The following is a 22,574-nucleotide window of genomic DNA, read 5'->3' on the forward strand; positions in this document are numbered from 1 at the left end:
CACGTCACTACAGGTCAGGGGTTCCTGTCAGTCACGTATAATACCCATCACCACCGGCAGGTACAGACTGAACTAAGAGTCTGGGGGACTGGAGGCCGTGGCTGTAAGAAAAGTGCAGGTGTCCTGGGCTGTCAGGAGAGCACCCCACCTGAGGCACCCCGTCCTGCTGGGGCCACACCCTTGTCCCCTTGGCCATCGCCACCCACTCGCCTGCTCAGACCACATCTGTGAAACAGGTGGCCATGGTGGCCATGAGGAAAATACTGGCTATTCTTATATTTCTTTTTACAAAAAGAATGGGTGCCTGAAAGTGCCCTGTGCTCCTGCGAGGTCCGAAGGTGACTTGCCCCATGAATACTTATGCGCACACCATGCCCCCCACACCCACCCTGGGAGTCCTCCTGCCCACCCTCCCCACTGCCCCAGGGACTGCTCGGCCCATAGGCCCTGGGAGCCCCCCACACCGCAGAGCAAACTTTCGGTTGCACAGTTTTGTTTGTTTTGAGACAATGTCAGATGTACAGAAGTTATAAGAACTGGACAGAGCCCCCTGAATACCCTTTGCCCAGACTCTGTACTAGTTTCACCAACGGTCCCACTAACGTCCTTTCAGCCCAGTGTCTGGCCACCGTCCCACCCTCTGCTCCTGTCCCTCCAGAGTGCTCCTTGGTCCTTCCGTGACTTCCACGACCTTGACTCTGAAGACCATAACACGTTATTTTGCAGGCTGCCCCTCAGTCTGGGTTCATCTGGTGTCTCCTCATGACTAAACCTAGGTGATTCATCTTCGGCCGGAATACCACGGAAGGGACGGTGTCCTCTTCCCAGGCATCCTGTTGGGCGTCACAGGATGGCACTTTATTCCATTCTTGGTGGGGTCCAATTTGATCACTTAGGACAGTGTGTGCTAAGTTTCTCCACTTTAACTTTGTTCATTTTATAATAAATCCGTATTTTGTTGACAGAAAGTTCAAGACGACCAAAATCGCACTTTTCACCCCACTCTGACACACTGCTTTTAGCATCATTGATGTTTCTTCCTGAACTGTTCCTACACTGGCACCAGCTGGTGAGTTCCTAATTCACCTCCTCTCTCTGTCCCGTCTGCTGTAAGGAGCTTTCTCTCATCACTCCCTCCCTCCCTCCCTCCCTCCCTCACTCACTCACTCAGTGGACTCACGGAACTCCATTCCACTCACTGGGGTATAACCCATCACCACCCTTACTCACGTATATGTCCACACTGTCCCACGTGTGGCTAGTGCAGCCCCTTTGGATGGCTCTGTCCCATGACATCCCCTCACTGTCTGAGCACAGCCTTGCTTTCTGGCCTCTCTTGTATTTTCCCTGCTCTGACTCTGGAAGGAGGCCAAAAGCCCTCATCGTTTTTCATGGTGAACAGTCTAGGCCCCATGATCTGCATGTCAGCTGTGCTCTTTGGTGCTGTGGCCTCATTGCTCCCAGACCCATCAGTGGACAGAGCAAGAATACACACACAGTCACACAGATATTTATGTCTGCATCTATAGATATTAAAAACCATGAGATCACACCAATATCTCTAGTTCCAACTCAACAGGAATCAGCACACAGCGAAATTATTTCCCTTTACTATTTGGTAGAAACTGCTCTAAAACTATCTGGGCCTAGATTTTCTCTGTGGGAAGATTTAATAACTACTGATCCAGCTTCTTCAATGGTCACATGACTATTCAGGTTTTCTACTTCTCCTGGAGTCAGTTTTAATGAGCTCTATTTCTAGGAATTTACTCATTTATGTTTTCAAATTTATTGGCATAAATTTGTTCATAGTGGCCTCAAATTATGTTTGAAATATCTGCAGCTTCTGTCATTGTGTCCCTTTGACATTGCTGGTACTTTCTCTTTTCTCCTTGACCACACTCACCAGATCTTTGTGAACTTTATCATTTTAAAGAACTATATTGTGTGTGTCTTTTCTATTTCACCAACATCTCCCCCTTTATTATTTGCCTTCTTTGACTCTTTTTGTTCATGTTACTTTTCTTTATCCAAACTACTAAACTGAATGTTAGGTCATTAATTTTCAGTGTTTCTTTTATATACAGACACTGAAGGTTATTTATTTCTAAGCATTGTGTTAGCTGCATCCCACACATTTTGATTTGATTTGTAAATATTTTCTAAATTCCATTATGTTTTTTTCTTTGATCTATGCATTATCTACAAGCGTGTTTATTGCCAATTGTACGGGTTTTCCGAGTCACCTTTTCATTACTGATTTCCAGCTTAATTGCAATGAGGTCTCACCATGCATTCTTCATGATTTTGTCATCTGAAATTTATCGAGACTTGCTTTATTGACCAATATGTTTTAAATATGTTTACAAGTTTCATGTGGACTTGAAAAGGTGTAAATTCTGTAGTTTCAGACTAGAGTGTTTTATGTATGTCCATTAGATTAACCCTTTTTTTGCATTGTTCAAATATTCTATAATCTTTGCTGGTTATTTGACCTGTTAAATACGAAGAGAATTATTTAAAATCTTCCTCTCTGTTGATGAATTCATGTATTTTTCCTTATAGTTCTGTTGATGTTTGTTTTATGATTTTGAGGTTATATTATTAGAAGCACACAAATTTAAAATTATTTTACCTGCTGGATGAAATGAATTTTTTAACCATTATGTAGGGCCACTCCTTCATGACCTCCTTTAAGGATTTTACCCAAAAATCGAGTTTTTGACATTAACACATTTTTTGCAGGAAACGAGTAAACTCGTCATATCGCCTCTAGTTGGAACCGGCAAAAATTTTGCAAAGTAAATAAATAGAGACCCCTTTTTAAACTAAAACACTGAAAGTTTCATAGAAAAATATCAAATAGATCGAAAGATATGAATATTTTACGGAAAGTCTAATTTTGGCGAGAAAATGTCAAAAAAGCCCCGCGTTACGACGTGATTTGGCGGGAAAATGCCCACTTACAATTAATATGGTTTCATTAGATTTTTCCTGGTTGGTACTTCACCATGTCTGCGCCTTTGGAGCAGATGCAGTAGAGCACTGTGATGGCCCCGGTGCTCTAGCTGCCACATGCAATCCGTTGACATTTTCTATATTTAGTGACATAATTGTTTTGTGCTTTCTATTTGTTCCTCCGTTTTCACGTTTCTTTTTTCTCTTTTCTTGTCTTTTCTCTTTTGATTGATAACATTTTCTCATTCCATCTTTTTCTCTCTGCTGGTTTGAAAGTTAAACCCCATTTCTCTTGTCTTGATGTTTACCCTGGAAATTTTATTATAAATTAGTTGATCCACCTCCAAAGGTAATTAACACAGGAACCGTTGAGCTGTTTCACCCAAACTCTGGCTCCAAGCTGACACATGTTATGGCTCCTTTCCGCTCCCACAACCTCTGGCTGCAGCCCCCCACATCGGGGCTTGTTTGGTTTCCTGACACGTCACCACCTCCTTGCAGCTCAGGTCCTGGAAATGAAGACATGGCATGTGGAGCAGACCTTACCCGCTAGACTCCAAATGCCAGGAGGGCACTGTCACAGGCTGTTAGTGTGGGACTCTTCGATTCTGAACTGTGGCCGGGTCCCAAGAGAACAGGTGCCAACTATATTCAGGTCCCAACAGCGACCCAGGCAGGGCTGCCAGGGGGTATCAGAGATGAGATGCACTCGGAGCTGGAGGAGGGCTTCCTCGGAGGGGCTGTGCTGTGATTCCCATGCCCCCACCTGCACCAGGAGAAGCCGGGGCACTTCCTCTCCTCACTTTCTGCCCAGGGAGAGGGGCTTCCTGAGGACTTCTGTGAGAGCCGGCCCGTGCTTCCTGGGGCTGGCAGGGGGGATGGAAGGCTGGTGTCTCTCTACACTCAGGAAACCCAAGGGGCACAGGCTGCACCTGGAGCTCCTGGCAGGCAACTGGGGGTGGGGGATGGTCAAAGGTGCATGTTTCTGGGCAGCAGGGGGGCCACACATCCTGTCCTCCCAGGAGGGGGCCTGCAGGCATGAGAAGAGGATGGAAGCACCATCCCACACTGGGCTAAGGAAAGGAGCGCAAGGGACCCACTGGAAAGGATGGGTCACCCTGCGGGCCAACCACAGCACATGTCTCTCAGGACACCGGGAGGCACCCAGGAGCCCTGGATCCCGCCAAACCGTGTATGCCCGCTGCTCCCTGCCCGTGGCTTGCTGCTGCTCAGCCTGCGTGGAGCTGTGACCAGAAGACTCTGGGTCACCTGGAAGGGGCCAGGGACATGCGGGGCAGCCAGCCCACAGTGGTCTTTGCTGGGGCAGCAAGAGAGAGACAATGCCAGTTTCTGCTGACCTGCATCCTGCCTCCTCCTCATGTCCTGGGGGGTGGACAGATGGACAAAGGGTCCATTGAGGGCCTGCCCTCCTCCTGGCCAGATTTACCTTTCAGAAGTTAGGAAGAGATGGTACGAAAAATATAACCAGCACATAATATAATCAAGAGTGATCTTTCCACAGGGCAGTGCGGGGATAGCCTGGGGCCCTGGGTGCACAGTTGACACATGCCTACTCTCTGTCCTGAATGGTTCGAAACTAGTGTGTCTTTGCCGGAAACACCCTTGGGGGTGGCTGTCTTTGGAAGTGGCTCTGGCAGCAATGACCCACATCCATCCGTGTTCCACACAAAGAAGAGAAAAGACAGGTCCCAAACTTCCCACCACACCTCAGGGCCACCTTGGGCCACTCACAATGCCACGCAGGGCAGCTCACACAATTCTGGAGCCCGGACGTCAGAGACCAGGGTGCCGGCAGACTTGGTTTTGGGCACGGCTCTTTCCCAGGCCTGCAGACGCTGCCTTGTCACCGTGTCCTCGGGTGGCCTTTCCTCAGTCCCACGGGGATGGGGAGGGTTGGGGGGGAGGGAGCACAGGACACAGACCTATCTATCAGATCAGTGCCCCACCCTGTGACCTCCTTAGCAGCCCATCTCCAAATACAGCCAGCTGGGGGTCAGGGCCAATATGTCCATCTGTGGGGACACAGATATGCAGTCCATACAGGGCTCACGAGGGAGGGACTCTAGTGAAGGCTGAGAACCGAGACAAGTTAGTCTAGTGGTGGTGTCCTCTTCAGGCCTGGTCACAGGATCATTAAGGGTCCAAGGGGACTTCGCTCCTGACACACTGACCAACATGACGCCTGCGGGGAGGTCGCAGGACACACGCTTGTGATGCACGGCCTTCTGGGCCGTCCTGCCTGGGGGACCAGGCAGCCAGGAAGGGCTCCCAGACGAGCGTGTGCAAGTGGGGGCCAGAGGCAGAGTACAAACAGTCAGAGGGGACCGAGGCCCAGCCGCGACCACAGGGTGCGGGAAGAACGGGGGCTACTCCTCACAGCATGAAGGGTCGCCAGGGCCTTTCATCCTCCCCTTCCCAGTTTGGTTTATGAGGCTGTGCTCCCCATGGATGCTCCCATCTGCGCGACTCACTGGGGACACCGTCCACGGGCCAGGCCTGCGTGGACATCAGGCCCCCCGTTATCTCTGCGTGCTACTTCCCACTTGTCCCTCGGAGTCTCTCGGATGAGCCGGTGCTGCTGCTTCTTAAGGTGGGTGATCCAACTGACCACTGGGCCCAAGTGAGCGGTGCGGGGCTTCTCAGACCCACATGTGCTGGGGTCTCGGTCCTCGAAGGAGCCTGGGTGCAGCCGGCCCCCCCTCGGGCATCCTTCTTCTCATCAGCCTCCAACGTCCCCTTGTGAATCATGAGATTTATGGGTGGAAAACCCCGCTCTTAAGTACAAGCAGAGTGTTTGTAATTCAGAAGTACTGGCCCTGTGCTCTAAGCAAAACTCAAATAAAATAAACCCACTGCCTTGTAAAAATCATGGAAGCCAACACATTACAGGGAACATCTCAGCCATCATCACCCTGAGGCTGGAGCTTTCCAGTTCACGTCCTTCCCAAAGGAGACTTCTAATGGACGCTTGAATGAAAATTACTGCACCCGTTCCTGAGTCAGGAAGCACAGAGTAAGAGCCAGTTTTTAGAGCTGCGTGGTGGAAATGAGTTCAGGAAGCATTTAGAATCTCCCCTACAATGTACAATTTTGGAATCCTTGATAGAAAAGGTGTGACGCAGAAATCAGGCTTGTTGTCACTCAGCAGTAACAGTCACAACGCCAGCATGGCAGAGCTGTGAGCTGCGCAGCGGGGATTACCGGCAGGGAGTGTGGAGTCAGCCTCACAGGCTCAGGCCGACGGGAGAGCGTCCCTGCATCAGTGGGGGCCATGGGACCGGCGGTGACATGGGAATGTCACTGTGCTTTTGTTAAAAGCAAGGCACTCATGGGGACGCTTGGACAGACGTCTGAACTCCGGGGAAGAGCAGCATCCGAGCCTCTCAACACCACCAACCCCAGCCTGGCTGGTCGCAGGTGGACCAGGCCGGAGAGCTAGTGACCAGTCCCCTCCCAATCTCCTGGCCAGGAGGTCCATCTGCGTGGAGTGTCAGTGTGAGGAGGGTGAAGCGACAGCCCCCAGGGCGGCCCTGAACTCGGCCCGAGCTGTCCTGACAGCCCAGTCGGTCCATGGATAAAAGACACGAGGCGAGTGTGGGAACCGCACCCCCATGTGCTGGTGCCATGCTGTGGCGCTGTGCCACTTTTCGGATCACTACCTCAACTTCTCAGTCACGTCCTGGCCCTCTCGGAAAAGCACAGTGGTCCTGCACAAGTGGTAACACTCCAGGTCCCCGCAGGAAACTGACCTCCACACCTCTGGGCTGAGATGACACTGAGGAGCCCGGGTGAGGGACACGGGGGTGGCAGCCCCAAGGCACTGATGGACGGCCATGTGCCCACGGCCCATGGCACGTGCCCTACGTCTGAAGGCAGCTCGGCCATCCCCTCGAGCAGCCATCGGCTTCATGGACACAGCCCCCGCCCAGCGTCTCCTCAGCAGGTGTCCTGCGCCCCGTGGCCACCCTGCTCATCCTAAAGGGTATAAATTATGGTGACACTCATACACAAAGAACTAAGCAATGGTTTCAGCAGTGATTTGACTAATTTGAGCTCTCCAGCCGCAGCACTGGCATGAGGGGTGTGCAGGACAGGGACCAGAGCCCCACACCAGGATGGCAGCAGCGCCGAGATCTGCTTAGCTGCTTACACATTTGAGTTTTTCCTATTTATAAAGTTAATATACTTCAGCAAAAAACTGAAAAACATGGAAAGTAAAACAAAACCCCTGGAACGTCTCCATTCAGAGAGACCTGCTATTAATACGTTCGCGTGTCCAGGCCCAGGGGGATGGGATGGCCAGGCCTGTGTCCACTGTGGGGTCACAGATGACGCTGAGTGCTGACACGATGTAGGTGCCCTCCTCAGTGTCCCCGCAGGCGACGCCCTTTACAAGGGCATCTGAGGTGTATGGAGGCCAGCACGGCCGCTGGCGTGAGCTATCACACGCGCCCATGACAGACCTCCTCCCTGAAGGACGCAGGAGAAACAGAGAGAAGCCTGTCCACACACCGAGTGACAAAGCTGACAACACACCCTCAGCCCCTCGGATGCCCTGCTGGCCAGATGACTGTTGATTTTTAATTCAAACCCACTTGAGGGGACGCCACTGTCAGCTCAGTTTCTGCTTGGAACACAGAAGCCCAAAGCCCGAAGCTCCACCTCACCTCCCAACAGCACCGAGAGATCTACAAGTTTGCAAGTTCTCGTGGGCCCATCAGAGACCCGAGGCCCCAGGGCAACCAATAACCTGAAATCTAGGAAACACAGAGCCTTCCGGGGACAGACAGGACACAAGCCAGACATTGTAGACATGGGAAGGAGACTCAGACGAAACTCAGAACAATTCTCAGTGTGACCAATGAGAAAACCCAGAACCCCGGCAGCTACTGAGGTTCGGGACGGTGATCGGCGTCCTCCAGGAATCTCACAGCTGCTCGCAGAGAAGAGGGGACCTGCCAGGGTCCTGCCGGGGGTAGGGCGAGCAGAAGAGGCCCCGCCTGAGATGTAGCTTGCAGATGGCACCTGGCCCCTCACCTCCTCCAGGAAGCCCTCCAGCCCACATGGCCCTCCTGGTGACCACCACTGAATCCCACATAGTAGCCCCCGTTCTCTGCCGAGCTCCAAATCTACTTTTGTGGAAGTGTTTCAGGAGCTTGCACCTCCAGCCACGGGGGTCTGGGTGACAGACACCTGGATGGCAGGCAGCCTTTTCACCTAAAGGAAAAGTGTACGGTTTTCCAGAGAGGACCGATCTGGGTTGGGTGCTGGGTGAGCTCGAGGCCCGGGCTGCCAAATCACAGTTCACCGCTGCTGCTATAAGCTGCCCACAGGCAGGTGGCCTGGGGAGGTACATGTGTGCAGGGGGAGCAGGGTCACCCAGAGCAGCCTTGGACACGGCTGACACCTCAGCCACCAGCCCACAGGACCAAGCGGGCTCAGCACACCCCACGGTCTCATGGCCTCACGGCCTTCTGTGATCAGCTCACAGAAAGTCAGAGATGAAGGTGGCTGAGTCCTCTGGAAAACTGCCTCCCTCTCCTGGGGGGACCAGAGAAAGCCAGCAGGGGGAGCTGCTGAGTCCCACCTAAGACACGTCACAGTGCAAACTGCTCCCACTGATGTGGGCGGTGGGACAGACCTGGTCCACACCATCCTGCCTCGGCCCTTGCACGCCGTCCATCCTCACTGTGGCCCAAGCCGTTTCGTGCAGCAGCAAGAGAAGGTGCCAGGTGACGCCCCAGGTGTCAGGCACAGTGGCCCCTCTCCTCCCTGGTGCCCGCACCTGCCCACTGCAAATATTACCACCTGCTCCCGAAAACATAGCGTAAGTTCATGATTTTGTAACAAGTTCAGACTTAATTCAGGGGTAATGGCGGCAATCACAGGTTTTCATAGGGTGGTGACAAGCAGCCTTCTTTCTCAGGCGCTGAGCCAGGCCACACAGAGACTAAGGGTCGCCTGGAGTGGCGATGTGGACGATTGCCAAGGCTACTGCAAGGGTCTGACACACAGGCATCCCAGGTGCCAAGAGGGGCGGGGGCTCTCAGCAGCCCCAAGACAGGTGAAGCAGCAACACGACATTGGCCACCAGTGCTTAACCCGTTAACAGCAGGACAGGGCCTGCTGAGCTCAGCTGCGTCCTGCCCCACCACAGAGCAGACCTGCCGGGTGCCCAGGGCCCTGGCAGTATGTGAGGCCCCGGGGGCGACCGGCCCCTGCCTCTTCTACCAGAGCTGCTCCAACTCAACGGCGCTCAGCGAATGGTGACCCAGGAGAAGAGGCGCAGCCTGGCCCACCCCAGCCTGGCACGATGTGCATGGGTGAGAGTCCTACCTTGGAAGAAGCTCTTTACCCGGAGGTAGCTGACGCTGAGACGCAGGACTGAAAGCTTGTCCAGCTTGGAGACAACGTCCGGTGGCAACGGCAACAGGCTGGCCAGGTGGTCCAGCTCAGCGTTGAGGCGGTCCCGGTGCCGCTTGGAGGGGTTCGACCTCTCGGCCCCCACGGCGGGCTTCCTGTGGGGAACCACCACAGTCAGATGTGTTTGTCCACCAGAGGCCATTGGCCACCCAGGTGGGAACCTGCTCCAGGGAGTGACCTTACTATCAGCTTCAAAATGGAGCTGCCGCCAGGACAAAGGTGCTGAAGAGGATGAAAAGTCATGCATCCCTGAAGAAGTGCGTGCAACAAACTATCACCGCACATCATCAGCGACTGCATACCATTACTGGGAGCGAAGGAACAGGGATGAAGGGCAGGGAGCCTGAGAGCACGGCTGTGTGCCCCCAGCACGGTTCCTGACCTCTCTGTGCCGACTTTCCCTGAAGTGGGAGGACAGCCGCCCCGGCGTGTCTGTCCAGCCTAAGGTCACAGCCCTCTCAGGGCCCGTGACCCCTCGCCCTGCAGTTCAGGTGTGAGTGGCCACTCTGGGCCTCAGTTTCCCATTCCACAGCGGGGCTGAAGGGCTGAGGTGAGGGTAATCGCAGACTCAGGAGAAACGAACACACACATCCACACAAAGACCTGCACACAAACGCTCATAGCAGCTTCATTCGCCATGGCCCCAAACTGGGATCAGCCCAAGTGTCCGTCTGCAGACGAACAAGTGGAGGTAGAACTGCTCCTGCTGGGGCGCGACTTGGCCCTGGAGCTCACGGTGATGTGGCAGCCGGGGGATGGGAGGGGGAATCTCAGAAACGCTATGGCCGGTGAGAGAGCCCAGCATAACAGCGTATGACTCCATTAATAGAAAATTCCAGGAAATGCAAAGCAGGCTACAGGACAGAGCATGTCAGAGATTGCCAGAGACGAGGTTCAGGAAGCAATGACAAGGAACCTCTGGGCGTGACGGGTAACTCTGTGACCTTAGTTTCAGTCAAATCCAATCAGACTGCACTTTGAACGTGTGCAGTCAGGGTACTTGAGTTACAGCCCAACAAGATGGAAAATGTGGGCAACAGAAGGGAAGGGCCAGAGCTCACTCACCTCATGAGCTCAAAGTGTCATCCAGGGAGGGAGAGCACGCGAAGCGCCACAGGACCAATGACACCGAGGTCCACTCTCTGTGTCCAGCCCCGAGGGACAGGAGCAGGTTATGCCCAGCAGCCAGGTGCCTGTGAGCCCAGGTGAATCCACGTCCACTGCTGACCCACACTCCACAACTTTCATCAGGAGAAGGATGGGCACGCACAGATGTCCCCACCCCACCCCCCCGAGGACAGGGCCAGACCACAGCCCCACAGCCTGACGGTGAGGACGCTGGGACCACAGATGGGACATGGGGACATAGCTCACACCAGGAGGAGCTCAAACATCAAAAGCAGGTTTTGTCAGGCCCCCAGTTTCCTGGTGGAGACTCTCGGCACACACACACACACACACACACACACACACACGGTTCCCTGTGGGTGTCTCAACTGCATGTCTAAAATGCTCGCTGCCACTGAAGTCAGTGAGGAAAAACTAATGATTCAATAAAAGTGTAGGAATGGCCGATGGCCATAGGGAAAGAATAAGATGGATTCTGACCCCACTCATCATACCAGGAAAGGTTCCAAGGGCTCAAAAGTTTAAATATATATCTATGTATTTTAAAGAATACAGAAAAGTTTAGAAGAAACATTGGGAAAATTATCTTATAAACATGAAGCAGAGTAAGTCTTTCTATTCATGATGTAAAATTAATTAGCCACAAAGGAAAAGATTAAATTCAGCTCCATAAAAATTAAAATTTTCTGCACGGCAAAGGACACCATAAATAAATTAAAACTGGGGGAAATTATTTGAAACACATAATAGACAACAAGCTTCTAAGAGTCAAGAAGCACAAAGTCCTAAACTACCCAGGAAAAAATGAGCAGAAGTTATCACCACAGACAAAGAAATACGATGGCTGCTAAACCGCACTTGTAACAACGGCATACAAATTACCAAAGTCTGAAACACACCACGTGCCCAGGCAGGGGAGGGGGCGTGTCCCCAATGCTGCCAACATCACAGTCGCCCACACCATTACTGAGTGAACCCACTTCCAGGTAGCACGTGCACATTAGGTGTGGGCCGTGATTTACCTACTAGCGAGTCCGTGGATGCTGGCAGGAGGCATAAGTGTCCCAGGTCAGAGACAAAGGACCCATTGCCCTTGGTGCCGCAGGTGCCTCAGCGTGTTTACGTCATTTATCCATGTCCTCAGGTCCCATGAGGGTGACAAAGAAGGTAACTTTGCAGGGGTTTGTGCTGCAGTCGCTGAACTGGGGGACCCAACGCTTTCACAGTGAACAGTAAACATGCTTGCTCTGCCCCAGGGAGACCCCTCAAAGTCACTCACTCCAGACACCACCCTGAGAAGCGGCCCAGGTATTGACGGGCCAGGACACAGGCCACGCGGCCGCTGCCTCTCCCAACAATAGGATGTGTGCCAACCAATGCCCAAGTGTCCCCCACGCAACGTGAACAGAGTCACCGGGCCACGGAGGGTGGTGTGGTCCCAGATGCCCCACAGCACATGCAGAGGGTAAATGCACACCAACACTGGCCCATTGTCACATAAACCATCTCCGGGCCATTCACCAGAAGCTTAAAATTTGTGCCAGGAACCAGGTAGAAGGACACTTTTTCTGTTCTGAATTAGATGAACATACTATCCCTTCATAACATCAATAAATAAAAGGTATTTTACAGTGAGTGCCTCAAACTCATTATCTCAGACCCTGTCACTGGAACAGAAACATGATAAAAGCAGGAGAGTTGGTTCCTCTGCCCCTGGACTGTCCACCCCATGGAACACGCAGGCATCACCAGCTCTTTTCCTGCCCTGTTCAACGTGACAACAGCGTCCGCCCAAGAAAATCTGTCCAGCACCCTGCTGGGGACCACATCCTACCACAGCCCTTGGGGGCCCAGCTACGGAACTGCCTCCGCCCAGGTGGGGGGCCCACAGCGCCACCTCCGCCTGCCCAAGCCTCACCTTCCCCGCAGACCAGCCTGAGCCCATGCTCCCGACAACAAGCCTTGCTGTGCTCCGCAGCTATGGCGGCCACACGGCGGACTCAGATGACAGATCCACCAAGTCCTGGAAGTGCACACTGTTCCCAAATAAAGTCCTGTCCCCCTTCTCCAATAAAAGAAAAAAAAAACATTTAAAACAATCCACCAGTCAGAGTCCAGCCTCGCAGGCCTTTGCTGCCTGTCCTTGCGCTAGTGGCACCATGTTCCTGAGAACCTCCCCCAGAATCCTGTACCCACTGGAGGCCGGAGGGCCGCCCAGGTCACAGAAACACAGACCCACATACACTGTAGCCGTGTGCACGCGCACACACACACACGCAGTCACTCAGAGCTGTCTCAGCACACGGCTGTATTACATACATGCACACACACAGCCCCAGTCGACGCTGGGCACCCTGCAGGACCCCTGTTGGAGGAACCAGGCAGCCGTGGGCCCTGGGCCACTCTCTGCTGACCTCCCACCAGGACAGCCCCCAAACCCCGCTACCACAGACCTCACACCTCGGTGGCCCATAGCTCCACTAGACCAGCCATGGCAGACAGAGGGATGGCGGGGGGGGGGGAGGATGAGCTCCCCATGGTCCCCCCATCTGTGGTGAGGCCAGGCAGAGAACGGCTGGATTCTCACCAAGGACCATGGTGATATCGTAGCCCTCCATATGGCCTTCTGGGCAATAAGTGTCACGGGCCCTCACCGGACCTTCCATCACAGTCAGGAGAGCAGGACACCGTCCTGCCACCAGGCCTCCCACACACGCGAGCCGCCAGGCCTCAGCAAGTCCCTCCAGCCCTCCACCGAGCCTCTCCCTCGCTCACTCGGCCCGAAACTCACGTCTCCCAGTGGAAACACAACGCGTCCCTCGTGAGTGGGCCAGCAAGGGCAGGCGGGACACTTACTGCTTCTGCACGGGCTTCCTTCTTTTCCGCCCCGCGTACATGCACTCCCCTGACGGGATCATCGTCCTCAGGCCTAAAAAGAAAGGAGCGTCAGGCTGGTCGCTGTGAAGGAGCCCCATGCCCGCATGACTGCCTGAACCCCCAGGGCAGGTCCTGGCCGTCACACTGGGGTCCCGTGCCTCCATCGCACCCACGGGCGACGACCAGGCTCCTCTGGCACAAGCCTGCACTACTCGCGCCTCACCTCATGCGCGCGCACGAGTAGGGCACCACGGCCCACACCTCGCCTTGGGTGGCAGCGTCACTGTCCCCCAGCCTGGCCCGAGGACCCCGTCACTGCATCCCTACCAAGAAGAGAGCCCTGTGCGCCTGTGCCGGGTGGACAAATGTCACCACAACACAGAAACACAGACGCCGCTGCACACAGCAGTGTGAGTGGGACACACACGGCCAAGGCACATGAGCTGCGTCAGGGCTCCGCGCAGGCTCAGGGCGGCCATCCTCTCCAAGGCATCTGTGGCGGCCTAATTCCTCTTCCCATTCCTGTCGGTGGCCCTGAACTTCTGGGCCAACAGGCTTCCTCTTTTCTGGGTAAAATCACTCATTCGACTCCACTAACTCTCAGCTGCCCAAGCCGGCCAGCCTCCACCAGCAGCGCTGGGCACAGGTGCCTTGTCCTCTGCGCCCGAGGCTGGTCAGCTCGCCCTCACTTCAGGTTTCCGTGCAGTGAGGATGCTGAGCTCACACACGTCCTGCAGACCAGCGTGCAGTGACCACTCATTGCCAGGCTCCTGCGCCCACAGACTTGGAGACGAGGATTGAGCCCTCACCTGGCCTCAAGCATGTACAACCTGGAAGAGGAGGCAGACACAGACACACAAGTTCCACCCTGCTCTGAAAGTGCCGTGAGATTCTCGGAACTGTGTCATCGATCTGCTTTAAAGGTAAGAAACACACTTTGAATATAAAGACACAAGCAGGTAAAGTAAATGGATGGGAAAAGATACACCATACAAACACTAACCAGAAGAAGCTGGAGTCGCTATGACTGTCGGACAAACTAGACTTCAAAACAAGGAGTATTACCGGACAAAGAGGGACATTATGTGATGATAGGCAGGGCAGTTCTCCAAGAAGACATAGCAATCCTAACTGCACACACCTGACGGCAGAGCTTCAAAACACATGAAGCAAAAACTAATGACACTAAAAAGATAATTCACTGGAGACTTCAACACTGCTCTCACAGTAATCAAGAGAATAAGTAAACTGAAAATCAAAAAGGATACAGAACATCCAAGCAGCAACAGACTTGGACTAATTGAAACTTACAGACCGCACCATCAAACAATGCAGGGTACACAGAACATTCACCAAGAGAGACTGCCAAGAGAGACTGTATTCCAGGACTTAAAACAAGTTTAAAAGAATAGAAATACAATGTATGTTCTGTGACAACTATGGAATTAAACTAGAAAGATTATGTCAAAAATTCCCTAATATTTGGAAAGCAACCCATTTCTGCTATTTTCCCCCCTTTCTTCTGCCACTTCACCCCCCACCCCCATCCCCACTCTGGTTCAAGCTATTGTTTCTCAGTCTAGTTGTGTAGGACACAGCTCCCTGGCCCACGCTGGTGTTATGAGCCTTGAGCTCCCGCTGGCTGAGGCCGTCGGTCGGCCGCTCAGAGTAGCTCTTGGTGGCTGCTGGCTGCTCACAATGGCTGCTGGCCACTCATGCTGGCCGCCAGCCACTCACACTGGCCACAGGTCACTCATGGCAGCACATGGTAGCCCACGGAGTAGCCAGCGGCAGCTCATGGCAGCCCAGCTCCAGGGAGAGCTGTTGTTCATAATCTTAGATGTAGAGGGCACAGCTCACTGGCCCATGTGGGAATCGAACTGGCGACCTCGGCGTTAGGAGCATGGTGCTCCAACCACCTGAGCCACCCAGCCTTCCCGCAACCCATTTCTAAATAACCATGAGTCAAAAAGAAAGTCTCAAAGAAATTTAAAAGTATTTTGAACTGAATGAAAATTAAACTACAACACATCACACTTTGTAGGATACAGCTGAGCAGTACTTTGATGGAAACTGAGAGCATTAAATGTTTATATTAGAAAAAAAGGTCTCGGATAAATAATCTAAGTTTCTACTTTAACTAGAAGAGAAGCTAAATCCAAATCAAGTAGAAAGATGGAAATAATAAAGAGGGGGGGAGTCAATGAAACATGAATAGAAATGTCACAATAGAAAAAGGGAAAAAATCAATGAAACCAAAAGTTGGTTCTTTGAAAAGATCAACAAAATTGATGAACCTCTAGCCAGACTGATCAAGACACGGAAACACAAGTTACCACTGTCAGGATGAAAGAGGGGACATCACCACAGACCCCACAGATACCAGAAGGAAAATAAGAGAATATTGCATGAATTTAATTGTGTCCCCCCTCAAAATCCATGTTGAAGCCCTAACCTGCACTTGACTGTATTGGAAATAGTATCTTTCAGGTCATTAAGGTTAAATGAGGTCGTAAAGGTGGAGCTCTGGTCCGAGAGAACCATTACCGTTATAAGAGGAAGAGACCCAGAGGTCTCTCTTCACCCTTGGGAAGGTGCCCATCGGCAAGCCAAGAGGAGGCTCTCACTGGCACCTTCCTCTTGGACTCCCAGGCTCCAGAATTGTTTGAAATAAATTCCATTGCTTAAGCCGCCCAGTCGACAGTATTTTGTTATGGTCACCCAAGCAGACTAACACAAATACTATCCCCACAAATTCAATAATTGAGATGAAATGGACCAATTCCTTGAAAGACACAAACTACCAAAACTCACTCAAGAAAAAACTAGATAACCTGTTTAGTCCTGTATCTATCCCAACAATGACGATTTTACTAGCAAATTCTACCAATTTAAGAAATAAGTAATACCAGTTCTCTGCCACCTCAGGCAGAAAATTGAAAATAAAATTGAAAATTGCCGACTCATGTATAAGTTCAGCATCACCCTACTACCAACAGAAAAGTACAGATCAATGTCAGTCATGAAACACAAATACAAAAATCCTTGATGAGACACTAGCAAATGGAGTCCAGCAACACAGAGGAAAATACATCACAAGTGAGGTTTATCCAAGGACGTCAAGGGGTTTCAACCTCCAGAAGTCCAGCAATGTAATTCACTGTATTACTAAAGAAAAAATATGCACGATCATCTCAACACATGCCTAAAAAGCATGACAGAATCCACATCATTCAGAATAATGAAGAAACTCTCATCAAGCTATGAATAGATGGGAACTTATTTAACCTGAGAAAGCGCATCTACAAAACAGCAGCCAACCGCAAGGGGCTGAGTACCTCCCCTGAGATCAGAATGAGGCCAGATGTCCAACAGCCCCTTCCATCAAACATGTCACTTGTGCCCCAATCAGGGCGGCAAGCCGAAAAACAGAAATGCCATGAAGCCAGGAAAGGAAGAAAGATACTCTCTGTTTCAGACACACGGTGTGTATTTCAATCATTTTACTAAGACAAATCTCTTATAACCAATAATTGAGTTCAGCAAGGTCACAGCACAAGGACAGTACACAGGAGGCCACTGTGTTTCCACAGACCAGCAGCGACCCATCAGAATACAGCCTTTTACATTTACAACAGCACCAAAACAAAAATGAAATTCTTAGGTATTACAAGAGGTCTCAGGTGTGGAACTGGGGCCCCAAAGGATAGGAGGGTAAAGAAGGCAACAGGAAAAAATTGTAAGAAATGATAGCAGAAATTTGTTCAAATGTAATGAAAACTGTAATCCTACAGATTCCAGAAGGTCAGTGCATCAGAAAGCATCAGAAACACAAAGAAAATGACCCCATAATCAAGGGCTTGCAACGAGTGACAAACAGAATAACCTTTAAGCCACCAGAGAAACAAAAGTGAGAATGACAGCAGAGCCTCATCTGAGAAGACAGTGGGCAACGGCATGACAGTGCGAAAGAAACAACACCGAGACCTAAAATTCCACACCCGGGAAAATATCCTTCAGAAATGAAGATGAAATAAAGACTTTTTTCAGACATGCAGAAGCGGAACGTATGCACTGCCAGGTGACCACACTATAGGAAACGTGAAGGGTATCTTCATGCCAAAGAAAACGATATCAGATGGTACATGGACCTACAAAATGGAACAAAGATGTGTTCTCGCTATTAAATATCTTCTCAAGGTCATTGTTCAGAAACGATGACAGGGACGTAGGGGCTTCATAACACATGTAGTGGTCAGGGTGTGGCAACGTGGGATGGGGGTGGCGGGGTGGGCTCCCATGCTACTCACGCAGGGCTCGGATGGTCCTGCAGAGTGTGCCAGGCGTCCACTTAGTGCCCTGGGCTCCAAACCCAGCCCTTCTGGCCTGCTCTGCATGGATGGCTGCACCCTCAAGCATTCCTGCTTTGAGGGCAGCACAATGTAACACTTGCCAGTGGAGGCGCAGGAGGGTTGTGCAGGAGTAAGGGGCTTCTGGCTCTTTTACTGGTTCTGCCTCCTGCTTCCAGAGGCGGGGACTCGGTGAACCTCTCCCCTGTGTCTGTGGGGGGCGGGGGCTGAACCCCAGCTTTGGGGAGGGGCCTCCACGCCCAAGTGGGCTGCTTGGCATGCTGCCAGAGCCCGTTAGAACGCTCAGGGTGCCCGGTTCACCCCTATAATTACTCCACTGCTGTAGCTAATACTCCTTTATATTAAGTCTCTCAAATCACACAAAAAAATAAGTTAAAAATACAAAAAGCTAAGTTTTTAAAGCCCACATAATTTAGAGATACACATATGAAAGAAACGAGATGTCAGGTACTTGATGCGTCAACCTGGGGGCAGAGTGGGGTTTAGATGAAACTGGATCAGTCAATATCGCCTGTTACCTATCTGTGCTGGTTGAGGAATAAACTGGGCTCATTATAAAATTCTGTCTACTTTTGTAACAGATTTGAAAATGTCCATAATGGAATGTTTTAAAGCATTAAAAAGAGAAACTGTAAGAATAGACATACTATGGTCAATTGATTTTCAACAAGGATGCCAAGGCTATTCAATGGGGACAGAATACTCTCTTCACAGATGATGCTGACACAGCTGGATCACCAGAGGACAAAGCTGTATCTTCATGACCTCAAATTTAGCAATGGATTCTTAGATATGTTACCAAAAGCACATGTAGGAAAAGAAAAAAACAGACAAATAGGACTTCATCAAAATTAAAAATCTGTGCTTCAAAGGACACTATCAAAAAAGTGAAAAGTGGGGCCGGCCCAGTGGCTCAGGCTATTAGAGCTCCATGCTCCTAACGCCGAAGGCTGCCGGTTCGATTCCCACATGGGCCAGTGGGCTCTCAACCACAACGTTGCCCATTCAATTCCTTGACTCCCGCAAGGGATGGTGGGCAGCTCCCCCTGCAACTAAGATTGAACACGGCACCTTGAGCTGAGCTGCCTCCCGGATGGCTCAGTTGGTTGGAGCGCATCCTCTCAACCACAAGGTTGCCGGTTGGACTCCCACAAGGGATGGTGGGCTGTGCCCCCTGCAACTAGCAACGGCGACTGGACCTGGAGCTGAGCTGCGCCCTCCACAACTAAGATTGAAAGGACAACAACTTGACTTGGAAAAAAGGCCTGGACGTACACACTGTTCCCCAATAAAGTCCTGTTCCCCTTCCCCAATAAAATCTTTAAAAAAAAAAAAAAAGTGAAAAGTGGGCGGCTGGTTGGCTCAGTTCAATTCCCACATGGGCTAGTGAGCTGCGCTCTCCACAACTAGAGTGAAAACGACTTGACTTGGAGCTAATGGGTCCTGGAAAAACACAGTTCCCCAATAAAATAAGTGAAAAGAGAACCCACAGAATGGGAGAAAATATTTGCTAATCAAGTATCCAGACTATATAAATAACTCCTACAACTCAACAACAAAGACAACCCAATTTAAAAATGGGCAAACAACCTGAACAGATATTTTTCCCAAGAAAATATAGAAATGGTCAATAAATACATGAAAAGATACTAAACATCAATAGTCACTGGGGAAATGTAAATCAAACCCACAATGAGCTACCACCTTGCACCTGCCAAGATGGTGACAGTCAAGTGGATGGAAAGTCACAGGTCCTGATGAGGGTGGGGGAGGTCGGGACCCAGTGTCCAGCTGGTGGCATGTGCAGGATGGCAGTTCCTCCACACGTGAAGCAGTCACTGTATGAGCTGCAGCCCCGCTCTAGGCCTGTGCCTGGAGAACTGTAACACCATCAGACACGGTCAACCTGGCACAAACGCTCACAGCGGCGTATTCACAGAACCCAAACGTGGAAGCGACCCAAGCATCCACCAAATGTGCCGGGTGAGCGAGATGCGGCCTGTCGCAGGGTGGAGCATCACTCGTCTTTCAAAGAGTGGCGTCTGATGCGACAACATTGGTGACCTCGAGAAGGTGCCGAGAGAAGCAGCATGAAAGGGCACACAGGCCCAGTCTCCATCCCAAGCCCCTCCCCACAGCGGGACTAAGACAGGATCCAGGCTCTTCCATGGAACCCTCCCCCAGCCTTTCATTCCCACCCCCCACACACACACAAAGCCACGTTCTTCCTTGGTGTCTCCAGCTCAGTGCAAGGCCCTAAAAAACGCAGATTATGGCAAAAAGCACCAAGAGCAGAGACCTGTCTCCAGGTACCTCTCCACTGGGGTGAGGCAGGAATCAAAGGAGCCTGCATTGCCTCCCCGCCATGGTCTGAGCTGAGTAGCTGCACTTTGTGGAGTTCCTGGCAATCGCACACCAGGTCGGCACTCTCGTGGAGGCTGCTCCGTTTTACTAAATATTTGTGCTCTCTCCTCAAAAAGATGAAGCCTCCTCCGACTAAATCAACCTCCCCTGTGAGGTGGGTGTGGGTCCCAGCCCAGGACCAGCTTCCTTCTCTGCCTAAGGGGGCCCGGGGACTCTCCCCACTGGGCTCCTTGTGGCCTGTGACTGCCTGGGGGGCAGGGCCCCCCTGCAGCCAGGGTCCCCCTAGCCATGGACAGCACTAGGGTGGGGGTGTGCAGAGACTTGGGGGGGCCTGAGCGCTGCACAGGTGAACACCCCGCCACGCTCTGAGCTGACGGTCAGAGAAATCAGACTTTTGGATGAAGCTTCCTCTTATGGGAAGAGTAGTAACTGTCCCTGTTAGAGATGAGCGACAAACAAACATAAACCCTCCCCACGCAGCAGCGCCCCTCCTTTCCACAGGGCACACCGCGCTCTGGGCAGGAGCCTGGGCCAGAACCACACAGTCTGGGTTCAAACTCCATAGTTAGGGCCTGAAGTCCCCCATAAAACGGTGACTTCCAGCCATGTCAGGAGGGCCCCCTCATCCATGCCACTCACTGGCCCACAAGTGGGGACAGTCTGCACATCACCGATGGTTTTCCCTGCAAAACTCAGGCCTGAGGCCCTCTCAGCGGACTGGGGGGGTCGGGGGAAGAGTACCCTGGAAGTACACACTGGGGACAGATGCCCAGGGCACACACTCACGCACCGACATTCTGCACTGAGCCCCTCCAGGACCAGAGCCTGTGGCTGGTCCCACAGGCCCCCCCTCCCATGATGACACTCAGGCGGCCACAGCTGGAGGCCTCCTGGCCACTTCCTGGGGGCAAATACTTGCAGCCCCAGCCCCTGGAGCCAACAGGGAAACAGACAGAAGGAGGGACCCCAGGGCTGAGTGGCTCAAGGCCTCTGACCTCTGACCCTGACCAGCACGGGCCCCTCCCAATGGGGGTCCCTGAGGGTCTGTGCCACTCACAGAGGGTCCACAGTCTGGGATTTTCGGCCACTCAAAATAAGACTTTAGGGAAAACAACTTTCTTGGTGCCATTGACTGAAACCGAGTGAATTCCTGGAACATGGGCCCTTCCGCCTACCCTGCCCAAGTGTGGGAACCAAACCTCACGCTCCCAGCCCAGAAGGATCCAGGGGCTGAACTGTGCCACTAGGGCTCTGGAACCCCCAGCCCTGCGCTCCCTGCCCCCAGCTGCCCTGGGGAGGGCTCAGGGCGTGGGTTCAAAGCCCCCACCAGCAACTGCCCAAAATCTTTCTGAAAGAAACCAGGCTAAGTGCGAAGGGCAATTAGCCCAACTGTCCCAGCAGGTCACAGGCATAGAGGGGGGACGAGGGCTGCCGCTCCCGGAGCAAAAACTGAGGGACCACAGCAGTGGAAGGGCACCGGGCTTCCCCAAAAGTCCCGTTTTTTAATTTTTAAGTGAGAAGCTGCCCCTTGGACCCAAGGCCTGGAGACGACGTGGGGATGGGGTGGGAAAAGGGGGATCCAAGGGATGATGGGGTTGGAAGGCCGGCGGGAGGAGGGTCCCCTCAAGCGTCTCCACGGCGCAGCGGGGGCCTCGGAGCCCGCCCACAGCACTTACCGGGCCAGCTCCGCGCGGAGGCTCAGGCGCGCACGCCGGGGCAGCCCACCCGGCCGGGAGCTGTGGCAGTGCGGCTGCCGGCTGGCGCATCTAGGGGACCAGGCTGCGGCCGGGAAGGACAGCCCCACCCCGGCACGCGAGCCCGCCCCGCCCTGGAGCCGGCGGCCGGGAGGCGACAGGGGGCGCGCGCGTGCATCCCCGCTCAGGCCTCTGGTCCTGCAGGTCTGTGTGCGCCTCGGAGGGGTCGCCGCGCCCTGCGCCCTCCGTCCCCAAGGCCTTCCCAGGGAGCTGTCCACTCCGGCGTGGGTAGCGCCCTGCGCCCCTCGAGGGCCCGAGCTCCCCGCAGACCCTCTATGTCTCGCCCCCGGTCACGCAGCTGTCTCACCTGCGCCGGACTAGCTTGAGCGCGCACCTGCCCAGGGTGCCGAGGTGCAGGGCCCAGGGTCCCCTGGGCGCGGCCAGGATCCCAGAGGTCGCGATCTGAATAGGTAACATGAGGATAGCGTTTCCCACCCCGACTGCTCCAAGGGGTTGCTGTAAGAATCAAGTTTTACAAACTATAAATTAGTAATTCATACTTTTGACCCTGAACTTTCCAGGAACCGCAGCGTTGCTCCTGCGACGTCCCACCAGGCGAGTGCGCTGGTACCCCGTTCGGCAGAGGGCAAAGTCTCCCCCTCGCCCTCTCCTCCCTGGGCCTTCACCTGGAGTCCCCACTGACCCCTCGGACATGCTTCCCCCTCCTCTTCCACCCGGC

At 52.8% G+C, this 22,574-nt stretch overlaps 1 protein-coding gene across 1 annotated transcript in view; it reads right to left on the bottom strand.

Annotated features, from left to right (window-relative positions):
- Nucleotides 1-21,950, bottom strand: part of AHRR (aryl hydrocarbon receptor repressor) — a 61,959-nt gene extending 40,009 nt beyond the window's left edge. Inside the window, exons 1-3 of the mRNA XM_019744617.2 lie at nt 21,818-21,950; nt 13,387-13,459; nt 9,316-9,497 (exon numbers count right to left, since the gene is read on the bottom strand). Coding sequence (XP_019600176.2) covers nt 9,316-9,497; nt 13,387-13,448 — 244 coding nt within the window. The 5' untranslated portion in view covers nt 13,449-13,459; nt 21,818-21,950. The remainder of the gene's footprint in view (nt 1-9,315; nt 9,498-13,386; nt 13,460-21,817) is intronic.
- Nucleotides 21,951-22,574: the final 624 nt, after the last annotated feature.

This window comes from Rhinolophus sinicus, linkage group LG03 (assembly GCF_036562045.2).
Source record: "Rhinolophus sinicus isolate RSC01 linkage group LG03, ASM3656204v1, whole genome shotgun sequence".
Classification (NCBI taxonomy): domain Eukaryota; kingdom Metazoa; phylum Chordata; class Mammalia; order Chiroptera; family Rhinolophidae; genus Rhinolophus; species Rhinolophus sinicus.